Below are 12613 nucleotides of genomic sequence, written 5' to 3'. Positions count from 1 at the left end.
TTTTTTACAGACAATGTCCCTTTAAAAAAGGAAAAAGGAAAAAAGCCCCCGCGTCTGGAAAGCCCATTAGATGTGCATATAAAATTTCCCCCGTGATTAATAGTTGATGAGGCGAGGTTGGTCGGAGGGTACTACCAACATGTGGCCTGCAAAGGGCTCCTCCTCCTCCACCAGCTCACGTTACACTCTATAAACTTGCCACTCTTTCCCACCTATGCATTTAAAAAAAACACACACACACACACACACACACACACACAGGGGGAGGAGGAGGGATCACTTGTCACGAATTGCCGTTAGAAGAGTTGTGAAAACAGCCAGCCAGCCTGGAGAAGGGGAGTCATGCAGTGAGCAGCAGTGGATGCAATGCTCGCACGGAGCCACAAGCCAGTCCAGAGAAAGAGAGAGAGAGACAGAGAGAGACAGAGAGAGAGAAGGGAAAGTGAGCGTAAGGGAGGTATAGTGTGTGCGTATGTGTGAAGACCACAGGCTCCTGCTGGACGTCACGAGAGAGAGAGAGAGGGAAACACGCTGACACAGGAAGACGTCCATCCATCCTCATACGTTCTGGGCCACAGTGGAAGAGTCACCAACCTGAAGCTGCTGCCAGTGACAGAGAGATCCCCATGCTCTGTCTTCTCCTCTAGTGACAGAGAGATCCCCATGCACTGTCTTCTCCTCTATAGTGACAGAGATATCCCCATGCACTGACGGTGGATGGACGTGGGCCAGAAGATGATGCTCTAAATCTAAAGAGGAAGCCCCCCCGATGACAAGACAAGCTGAAGTGGATTTCGTCTTCTCTGCGTCTTCCGTGAGGGTGTGACTCCTCGACGAAGGGGGACTTTAACCGAAGAGGGTTGTGTGCAAGATTGTCAGAGACTATATCAGAGTGTGTGTGTGTGTGTGTGTGTGTGTGCGCGTGTGTGTGTGCGCGCGTGTGCGTGTGTGTGTGGGTGAAGCGTACATTAACTTGGCATCTCCATCATGGATCAGCCAGCCAGCAGCTGCATGAGGAGCGCCCACACCGGCAGCCCCATCTGGGGCTGCGTGAGGAACCCCCACTCGGGGGTCCCGGGAGCCGGCCTCCAGTCGCCCTACCAGCAGGCCCCCTTCTCCCTGCACCAGAAGCCAGAGTTCCTGGCCTACACGGACTTTTCGGGCTCCTGTCTGGTGCCCGCCGCGCCGCACGGCGCCTACCCCCGCGACGACCGGCTCTACCAGGACAGCCAGGCGGGCTACCACCACCAGCGGGCCGAGTGGCAGTTCCCCCCGGGGGCCGCCTGCGAGACGACACGTGGGGCCAGGGGGCCCGGCATCGAGGCCTGCCCGCAGGCGGCCCCCGTGCTAGCGGTGGCGGGCGGCGGCGGCGTCGGGAGTGGCGGAGGGTTGGTGGTGGGCATCGTTGGGCTGGAGATGGACAGCGTGGGCGCCGGGGACAGCAGGCTGCCAGGGGGGGCCGTGCCCAACGGCTGTCTGGAGGGAGAGTACTCGCCCCAGAGTGAGGCCTCGGTCGACTCCGACAAGAAGGGCTCCAAGCGGAAGAGAGATGTCACAGGTGAGTCAGGGAAGGGGGGGGATGCTGGGATGTGTTGAAAAACAGTCAAATACATAGACAAATAGGAGGATAAAATAAAGAAATGCGCCTTCTTTTGTAGTGAACCTTCTATAATGGATGCTGGCAGAGGTGCAGAAGGCATGGGCGCATGCCAAGGGAAAGCCACTGGTGGCATCTTTATTGCTCAGCTGGTATCTGTTAAAACCACAAGTTGTTTTGTGTGAGTGAACCTTTTACAGTCTGTGGTGTGAACAACATCAGACTAAACGTTCGCATGCTGTTCCGTCTCGAGGGGCTAAATAAATAAATCACCCTGAAAATGAAGGTCACATCCTCCACCACGGGGCAATGAAACGGTGAGCGGATTTAAGGCTGGGCGCATTTCTGAGCTCACGACGAAGTTCATTCATCTCCATTCATCTCGTGACGTGAGGAGGCAGAGGTGTGTGTGTGTGTGTGTGTGTGCGTTGCGTGCGTGTGCGTGCGTGTGTGCATGCGAGCGTGTGTGTTTGCATGCGTGCGTGCGTGTGTGTGGTGTGTATGTGTGCTCTGTAGAGAAGGTCTTGAGGAGCACTCTCACCAGATAGCTATGTGAAAGGTGAGGTTTTTTTTTGTCTTCAAAACACACACTTGACCTGACAGTTGCATCCTCGTATTGTCTGAGGGCGTTCAGATGGCCCAGATGATTAATGAGGTGACCATGCTTTTCATTGCGCCCCGTGCCTCCGTTTGAAATAGACTATTGTTTTATAGCAGCGGAACGGCTTTCAGGATGCCCCAGGTGATAAATTAAGCGCCTGTGGGAAAAATTTTCTTCGGGCATTACAAGCATTTCAGATTACTATATGGTAATCGTGGGTTGCTCTTCACAGAAATAGTAGAATTTGTAGAAGTTGTATTGATTCATACACCAACTACAGTAAAATACAGTTCTGTTGGTGTATACCTATATTTAATTTCCACAAAGATTTCAACTGTTGAAATGCCTCATTGAACACCTGTGACCCAAAATATATAAATATTGACTATATACGAAATTGCAGTTGATTTCTGAAGCAAAATGGCACCAAGCAGGGCATATACACAGTTCCTTCTACAAATGAATCATTCAACAGCATATTCTCATAAGCGGCCCTGCATGGAACATGGCGTGAATAGCACAGTATGTTTTGGGATTATCTAGCGATTTATTCGCTTTATCACGTTTCACACTCACTGATAGGAAGTCAAAGCAACATTTCTGGTAAGCGATACCCATGAAGTGCTAATTCCTAAAAGTCACACGAACACCATTTAACGGCCCGACTGCGCCAGCTGAAGACCCAGAGAGATGTTTATATTTGTCTAATATCTGAGGGCGGACTGTTAAGAAACGATCAATTTCACGCCGGCTGAAGGGAAATAAAACTATACAGTACATCCAGCACATCTGGTCCAGGCATCATATTCAGGTTTCAGCCATGGAGACTCTAGCTAGTGGGCCTGTTAAAAAAAGAAACGCCATTCTAGAGAAATGAGTGAACCCCATTGCCCTGACTATGTGGTTCTGTGTTATGTAGCTCGCCCCCAGATAGCCAAAGCAATTGACTTCTGCTGCAGGACACTTTGACCAGAGCTACAGTAAGATAAATGAGTGATATAACTCCACACACTGTGACCAATGAGTAATGTGAGAATAAATGTGGTAATACACGTCACAAGGTTTATTCCAGGAGGCCAAGAGAGCAGACTCGTTATTCACCAATTTATTTATTTCATTATCTATTCATTAGTGTTTGGTCTTAGCCCTTTTGGAAGACCAGATGGAGTTTACAGCAACAGCCTGGATAGTGTCAGGGAAGCGGTCCAATCAATGTCCTCTAAATTTAATTTTTGTTACTTTTTTACTTTTGTCCTTGTGCTGTCCTATTGTCTCTAAATAGTTTTTTTTGCCCTGTATTTGATTGCCATGATGCACTTACTCCGGTCTTGTACTTTGTAAGAGCAGCTGCTGTTTAAATTCTGTAAATGTATGTATGGAAATGCCTGGCTGCCAAAAATCTAAATTGGAACAAACAACTATAGCCTACTTGCACAATAGTATTTCAGTCTGGCCTGCAACAGACACAGGCTTTCAAAGTTCATTATGGGGAGTGGGAGGCCGTTCCTCTCCTCTCCTCTCCTCTCCCTTCCTCTCCTCTCCTCTCCTCTCCTCTCCTCTCCTCTCCTCTCCTCTCCTCTCCTCTCCTCTCCTCTCCTCTCCTCTCCTCTCCTCTCCTCTCCTCTCCTCTCCTCTCCTCTCCTGCTTACCTTATTGTAACCTCCAGTCACTATACGGTGAAAACATGCCAGACCACGTCTGGTAAAATCACTCCTGCTTGCAAGCCCACTTTTTGCATTCTTATCCATTGACATTTTCCTGTCGTTAAGCCGTAACACAATCTCCCAGTGAGCGCATGCACCATGTCTGACCACTACATCCACTCTGGGTTTTTAGAAGGGGCCTTTCAGAGCTGTATTGGTTTGGTTTGCTTTGGTATAGAAAAGCATGTATTGGGAAAATGTCCTCGAGGCATCCATGCTACAGACAAAGCTGCTATAGTTTGTGTGTGTGTGTGTGTGTGTGTGTGTGTGTGTGTGCGTGCACGTGTATTTGGAATTATGTGTTTGCGTGTGTGCACATGCATTTGTGTGTGTGTGTGTGCGTGCATGCATGCATGTGCCGATATGGTAATGAGGCAGACTTAAGTTTCGACCTGAGAAGAATGTGTTCATTGAATGTGAATTAAATTACCATATCTATAATAAAAGGTGAAGCATTATTATTATTATTATTATTATTATAAAGTTATTCACAGTATAATTCCACTCTACAATCATTGTAATGTTGATTAAAATATGCCTAAATGTATAATGAATAATTATGCTGTAACTATTTCTACTCTGGTCTAGCTAAACCTGATATTATTATTATTATTTCCCCCCTAAATTATGGTGTTTTAGAATAAAACACAAATCTAGTACTACTCATCAATTTCATATATAAAAAAAGGAAACAATTCGGTTTTCCTGTGGGCTTAAAATTCCCAAACCCTGTGGAAAGCCTCTCTCCTGCATTTAAACATGAACAAATTATCAATCAATCGCCAATTTTCACCCGGGGTTTTTAGCCCTTAAAGCAATCACTACTTTACAACAGCCTTAATTCAGCCCTTGATGAAGACAAACTGCCTTTTGCACCATCCACCCAGAAAAGCACCAAATGCTGTTTGTCTTTGGGGACCCCTGCCGGGCGCAGGGGTTTGGTCCCTGCGAGTTTTACGGGGCCCTGGCTGTGCAGGATATTTATTGGGGGGCCTGTTTAGCGGGGGGGGGGGGGGATTCGGTGACTGTGTGTGCACCCACTAAATCAGTCCTGGGCCAGGTGTTTGGCCGACTATACACCCCCCGCTCAACATGGTTCCAGGCCAGGCCAGGCCAGCATCAGGCCGACACACTTTAGAGCATGGCTGTCATTAATGCCACTTTAAAATATGCTAATGAACGCTTTCTCGATGTGAGATGATGATGGTTCCACAGGTATATGCTCACTCATACTCCTCGTCCTCCGAGTCATGATCGTGCACACATTATCAGGTCTGCACATCACGCATGCATGCAGTCACATATATGTGCACGCAATCAAACACATACACCACACTTGCACGTGCATATGTATACACACACACACACGCACACACTCGCACACATGCACACATGTCTGGATCTGCCCATGCAGTTCACATCTGGACCAGGCCCTGCAGTCCATTTCACAGTCTGGCCCGGCACTCTGGCAAGCGTGAAGCAAAACTTCTCACTTTGACAAATTAGAACCATTTTCGGGTGATTACGTCAGCTGCTTGTGTCGCTACCAATGCTCAATTATTACCCAAAACCCCATTCCCTCTAATTCACAGGAGACATTTCACAGACTGTCACATGAAATGGCCTTCCATTTGTATTCATAATAAAGTTCTGTATTCTGCCACGAGCTGTGAAATGCACGGGCAACCGAAATGTCTAAACCTTTACCAATAAACTGCATCACGACATGGCCCCATTGTATGTGTGGACAATCAAAGCTTTGGTTGTGTACGAGATTACAACATTTCCACAATAAGCTCCAGTACAGATATTCTTTTTTGGTATTTAAACATTTTCAAATAAAGATTGATTGCAGTGAATTATTTCCGTAATTCACCGCTGTGCCCTAACAAAGCACCACGGCACGGTTCAAATATGTGAGTTCTGGTCCGTGCTGTCAGGTGCTGATGAGTTAGTAGTTGTCTACCCTCGGCCGTCCAGGGGAAACCTTCCCAGACACACACACACACACACACACACACACACACACACACACACACATAGAACGCTCCAAGCCGGACACATCCGCGCCTTTGTTCTTTTGTTGGGGGCTTTAACGATGTTCCGCTGCATTCCTTCTCTAACTCAGTCCCTCTGTGGGCTGGTTTGGTGGCCCCTACTGATCTATGTTCACACACATACACACACACGCACGCACGCAAACACGCACAGAGAAACGTGCACGGGGCCATGCACAAGTGCAGGAACACACGCATGGTCCTGCAGCACACGACACTCACACACTCACACAGGCACACAAAATACAGGTGAGTGTACGTATATCTCACATAATGGCAGAGCAGGGTGGCCTCTCTTTACAGCGGTCATTTCAGTGTTTACTATATGAGGGGCCTCCTACTAAATGCCTTTTAGATTCTTTGGAGTGCCGGTTTGTGGTTGACAAGGTCAGGTGAGATCAGTGTAATGGGACTATTTGAAGCTGGCCGAGTTTGCTAATTCAAATCAGATCAGTCATCCCAGGTGACGGTGTCAGTTGGAGCGGGCACAGCGTTACAAATTAGTCTGTCCTGTTGGACAGAGATTCAACTCCAAACACAAGCGAGCTTTTAAAATGTATGTTTGACTTTTTTGGTTTATTTTTTTTGTTTTTGTTTAACTCATTAGACAGTTGCTTTCACAGTTCTCCCTTTTTTGGGAAATATACGTGTATGCAAAAGCTAGACCAAGAACAACACTACAGCATTAAACTCTGTATATTTCCACTTCTCCAAATTATTTTCATCCTAATGTTGCCAGGAAAGTTGACCAGTTAGAAAGATTCCACGCTTAAAGCAAATGCCTAGGGGAGTGCCCAGTTGTGTGACGGGAAAGAAAAGGAAACCAAAAACACAATTGCATTATACATAATGTAATTGAACAGGGAAAAAAAGGTGGAAATTCACAAATTGCTTCACTGTGGTATAGATCTGAAAACAGACAAGATACAATAAATACACAAATCAAAACAAGGACAAAGTGTCAGAGTTTCCAGCACACATTCCAGCTTAACGTTTACATACACGGAGTGCGGAAAGTGTCACTTTTGGTTTAACATTGTGGTTGTTTTTTGCCTCTTCCCCGTGCCTTCTAGACACCCAGGACGGCAGCTTCAAGGTGGACTCCAGCTGCAAGGCGAGGAAGGAGCGCACGGCCTTCACCAAGGAGCAACTAAGGGAGCTGGAAGCAGAGTTCACCCACCATAACTACCTGACCCGGCTCCGTCGCTACGAGATCGCTGTCAACCTGGACCTCACAGAGAGACAGGTGCAGTTTATACCCACACAGATGCATGTGTCCTCCTCGTAATGCACAAAAACGCTTCTGAACTCATTTAGTCTAGGCTAATGTCTTCAGTTAAAAAAGAAAAAACTGTATGTTGCTGTAGTTATATCAGTGGTGCTCAAAACCTTTTCATGTCAAGGACCCCAAAAATATGTACTGTATTTGGCCACAGACCGCCAGAAGCAAACATTTGAGTTTAAAATGCTCACTTTAAAAATATATACAGTATATTCTTTCTTTTTTTCACGATTTTGCAATCCAATTTTTTCAACCAGTGTCAATTATCTAATCAGGCGCCCTGGCTGGCCAGGGGGAGGCAGTTTTAGAGACCAGGATTACTGCATGGTACCTACCCTATAGGGGACACGGGGAGAACATGCAAACTCCACGCAGAAAGGCCCCTTTGCCATAAATATATATATTCAAAGATTTGCAAAAAGTTCAACATTTTTCAAAAATAAAAGCTCTGCATAATGCTATAATAATAATAATGATAATAATAATAATAATGATAATAATAATAATAATAATAATAATAATAATAATAATAATAATATTTCTACGCTTTACATGAAGTAACGCGCTATGAGCTTGTAATATCTGCTATTTTTGAATAGCCAAAGTATAATATAATGGTTAAAGTGGTTATAATATGACACTGATGCTTTCTCTGATCGAATGTTTAAACCACTTAAACCCTGTGTAGTACCCCAGGGATCTACATAACAAAACTTGAGGCCGGCGATTCTACCAATGCCTACATCAGTAGTTGATTTTAAATTAGTGTCTGCTATTTTTGAATAGCCAGCGCAAAAAACTGTAAAATGACAGATGCTTTCCTGGTTGAAATGGCTTAAGCACACATGTTTGTGGGCTATTTTCGTGGTTCAATTTCAAGGACCACGGACAATCCTCAATGTTCATTTAAATCTGCTGAAAGCGTACAAATGGAACCAAATGAGTTACAGAAAAGAAAGAAAGAAAGAAAGAAAGAAAGAAAGAAAGAAAGAAAGAAAGAAAGAAAGAAAGAAAGAAAGAAAGAAAGAAAGAAAGATTTGTCTTCTTATCCTGCTGTTATTGCTGCTGGTATGTAAGTTTAACTGTAACAATTTAAACAGAGAAAAACCTATCATGGTGGATACGGTTTCTCAGACTCAGACAGGGTGGAATTGTATCAAACACTTTTAAAAGATGCACAATATCGCTTCGTCATGAAGGTGTTTCTACACATATACCTATACCACAGTTTGGAACATGTACTCTGCACTTATTTCTATATTTATTACTATATTTTCATACAAAAAATACAGGTGTCTACTCTCTGTGTATAAGTGTGATCATGCACAAAATGTTGGCTGGAAGACTTCAAAACATAATTGTTAAAATTATCTTATGACTTCTGTGTACTTTTTGAGTGTCCTATAAATGTGTATACACTTTTTTATATCGCTTCAAATAAGAACTGTGTTCCAAAAATAAACAAATGATCCTAGCGGTTTGTCTCATATGGATATGGAGAATCAATTAAACGTTACGTTATTACTGCCGCCAAATTTGTTAAATGTCCGCCAAAAACAGACTGTATCGTAAACGATACAGAGACGCCTCCCAGACAATATTGCCGACACGCAGTTTGTTTATTTTTCGACCACAATGCTATATATGAGACGATTTTAAGTTGTGAATGAACGAGTGACGCCAGGACGTCTGTGCTCTCTCTATATATGTATCATATGTAAAATATATAGTTGTGTTTTTTCCTATCCTTTCCTTCCAGGAAAATTCGCATGTCACAATCCTCAGTGTTAATTTGGGAAATATATATTCTGGGTCCATGTGACGATGTGAGTGGGCGGGGGGGCGGGTTACAGTGCTGGTGAGACGGGTCAGACATTTGTAGATGGTCTGGCTGAGACCCCGGTCTGTCTGTGGTCCTGACCTCCTCCCCAGCCACACTGTCCCAACTCCCCCTAATGAGGCCATACTGCCACAGTGACCACACAGCCTGTAGCCTGCCTCTATAGATCTATTTACCAGACCCCTGGATCACACACATGCACCCACACACGCATGCACGCACTCACACATGCACCCATGCACAGTCACACACACACACACACACACACACACACACACACACACACACACACACACACACACACACACACACACACACACACACACACACACACACACACACACACACACACACACTCACACTGACCCCCTATAGCCAGCTCCAAGCTTAACTCAGGGCTCTCAGTACTGCAACTCGGAAACTTTTCCTGAATCATCCGACATGTCTTGTCACACTGCCATTTCTTCAGCCGTATAGTCTCACTGAGCGGACAAAATCAGAGACGGGGAGATATGCAATTATAAATAGTGTCTCCTCGGGGAACATTTATGGGGATGCACAGGGGTCCACTGAGCAGAGGACCACTGGGGTCCACTGAGCAGAGGACCACTGGGGTCCACTGAGCAGAGGACCACTGGGGTCCACTGAGCTACGTACAGTAAGCAGGCAGACTCCTCATGACCCCCGCCGTGTACGTTTACACTAGTCAGTTTAGACAGTCTTACTCAAGTAGTCAACGTCCTGAGAATTAGGCAACATTTTTCATTCATAACGCTGATGTTTTCTAGTTCACAACGCCTTTTTCCAGTTCATAAAACGTTCATGATATTTATTTCATGACACATGATGATTTTGACATAATAAATCCTACATTATTTTGTTGTTCACAACACATTTGTGAGCTGTAGTTCATAACACTTTTATGATTTTTATTTATTTATCACAAGGCATAATTATTGCTTCTAGTTCATGATTTCTTGTTCAGAACACATTGACTCACTCATGATTTCCACTTCTTATCGTATTAGTGATTCGCACTTTCAGAAGGCCTGAACGAGAGCTCTGGAACAGCCATATTTCCGCTCATTGGAGTGACACACTGTGCCAACTCCACTTTACTAAAGACACAAGACATTTTATGATATCTGACATAAGGATTCAATCAGTGTCCGTGGCTACGCCATATGTTATGTAGCTCTTGCTCGGGCCTTATTAATGTGTTCTATTTGTATAGTGCATGCCATCACGAGCAACAGTTGCCTCTTCCAGGCACATAACAAACGTGCACAATTTGGTTATTCTGCAGTCTCCCCTTTCTGACCAGAAAGTCTTTGCGGTGTTGGGTCTGCGCGTGTGTGTTAGCGTGTGTGTTTGCGTGCGCGCATTCGCGTGAGTGCGCGCGTGCGCGCGTGTGTGTGCCTGCGTGCCAGCGTGTGCATGCGTGCGTGCATACGTGTGTTTTTTTGTTGCTATTCTTGGCTAAGCGATGCGGGAGTGATGTCATCCTGCCATTTCAGAACAGTGCAGTGATACAGCTGAGCGCGATCTACTGTGAGTCAAGGCTACATCCTGTGTAGGCTGACATCCTGACTGTTAACTACCGCGACTTACTGTCCATACGATACTCTCTGACTGCAGAGATGTGCGAGCCAAACCCCAATGCTTTGTATCGCCTCCGCTCAGACTACTCACATAGTAACAAGGCAAAAAGACCAGAGCGAGCTGATTAATATGCTGAGTCGGGACATTTGCGGGGGGGTGATGCGTCCGCCTTCCTGCTGACCATACGTACTTTTTAATTCCAAAGTACACAGGAACAAGAAGTACTTAGAGAAATGTAAATGAGGACATAAGATACATGGCCAGACGTCAATGTGTTACTGCAATCAACAACTGTTTCATCTTGATGTGTGCTGGTAGGCTTATATGATGGTTTCTTCTAAGGCAGCTGTTTCAGTATACTGAGTCAAGAGTGGGAACAGGAGTCAGAGGACTGTCCCAGAGAAGAAGCTTAAAGGGCCGTACCGATGTCAATACATGTGTCATTGCCTATTCACATCTTTGGTCAGCTTTGGCCGTGCATGAACATGTAGACTATTTTCCCTTTAATGGCTTTATTTTTAGATCTTGTGAGTCATCGTTGGCTAAACATCACTGGGCGGTTAAGAAATCTTTCTAAATTAGTTTCCAGGGATTATTTTCAGCTAGAATGCCAAATCGATCCGTGCTTTAAAATGCATTAAAACGTAACAATAATGCAAGGAACAAAAACACGTTTTGTCTGTGGTCTGTACCTAGTTTCCTAGTTGAAGTCCCTGCAAGTCGATGTTCATGCCGTACGGAAATGAATGAATCCAGTGGTATGTTTGCACAGTCACCGACCGACACCAAGAGTTCTTGTACAATGGGCTAAAAACATGCCAGTCCTCCGGTATGTGGCCCTTTAAGTCCCAGCTAGCATGAATGACACTAATGCTCCACGGTAATGACACCTCTGCTTTGTCTCCCCCCCCGTGCAGGTGAAAGTGTGGTTCCAGAACAGGAGGATGAAGTGGAAGAGAGTGAAAGGAGGGCAGTCGGCCTCACCCAATGACCTGGAGAATGACGACATGGACTCTGCTGCTTCGCCCAGCTCGGAGTGAGCAGAATGGGTGGGTGGGTGGGTGGGGGGGGGGCTCAAGAGACCAGCATTTATAAAAGATGAGAGAGAGAGAGAGAGAGAGAGAGAGCTCCGGAGGTCTGAATGGACTTGTGAGGCTAAAGGAAGCGGGGGAGTCTTCTAATGTCAACTGGATGACCTATGCAGTACCAACGTGGCCAGTCCCTCAGTCACCTCATTGGAAAGTTGGCAGCCACGGACTGAATCATTTTTTAGAGACTTTTCTTTTTTTTGCCAGCAAAGAAATTTGGCAACTCCTTTTGTGTTTTTTTCAGGTTGTACATACTGTAGGGATCAGCTGATTAATGTCCACGCTGAAGTCCACTCTCTGACACACCAATGACAAATGCTGTTTGAAAACCCAGCTCTCGCCGCGTCGACTGTGGTCTCAGATTAGAGGCGATAGCTTGCTATATTGGCAAGCCTCTGCTCAGAGTGTTGCAGGGCAACGACAGATTCCATGCAATAGCTTTTAGGCCAGCGATGACATATCAGGCCAGTGATGTGATTATGTTTGAGTACATCTCCTTCAGTTCCCATATCGTAATCACAGCCTTTGACGCTTGACTACAACCACCTGCGAAAACTCAAACTGCGCCACTGTTGCCAAACCATAAGTGCCTCCAAAATCAGATTTTTTTTCTCATGTTGTCAGTTTTAGTTTTTCTCCATATAATATCGTTTTTCTGTCAAACAAGTGTTTTTTTGTAATATGTTTCTACATTTTGAATGCTAATGATACAACACAGATGTTACTTATTGAAAACTGCAAAAAAGAATAAATCATCTGTCGCAAAATGGGGGAAATATCTTGATAATTTATTCCACGCACAAACAACTGAGTTATGATTTGACAGTATAGGTAAATCTGCAG

The 12613-nt window shown here is 45.1% G+C and overlaps 1 protein-coding gene across 1 annotated transcript; it reads left to right on the top strand.

Moving 5' to 3' along the window:
• The first annotated feature begins 246 nt into the window (after positions 1–246).
• Positions 247–11735, top strand: meox1 (mesenchyme homeobox 1). Its single transcript, XM_083787258.1, has 3 exons — positions 247–1558; positions 7032–7204; positions 11600–11735. Exons 1-3 carry the CDS (start codon positions 988–990, stop codon positions 11720–11722), a joined length of 867 nt encoding a protein of 288 aa, XP_083643384.1. The 5' UTR covers positions 247–987; the 3' UTR covers positions 11723–11735.
• The last annotated feature ends 878 nt before the right edge of the window (positions 11736–12613 follow it).

This window comes from Protomyctophum parallelum, assembly GCF_964188405.1.
Source record: "Protomyctophum parallelum genome assembly, chromosome: 17".
Classification (NCBI taxonomy): Eukaryota; Metazoa; Chordata; class Actinopteri; order Myctophiformes; family Myctophidae; genus Protomyctophum; species Protomyctophum parallelum.
Note: the sequence above shows the minus strand (reverse complement) of the source record. Positions and strands in the feature narration are given on the sequence as shown.

Coding starts and splice junctions, on each gene's coding strand:
- meox1 (XM_083787258.1), top strand. CDS start 988: ATGGATCAGCCAGCCAGCAGCTGCATGAGGAGCGCCCACACCGGCAGC. Junction 1,559..7,031: donor GCGGAAGAGAGATGTCACAG/GTGAGTCAGGGA, acceptor CGTGCCTTCTAG/ACACCCAGGACGGCAGCTTC. Junction 7,205..11,599: donor TGGACCTCACAGAGAGACAG/GTGCAGTTTATA, acceptor CCCCCCGTGCAG/GTGAAAGTGTGGTTCCAGAA.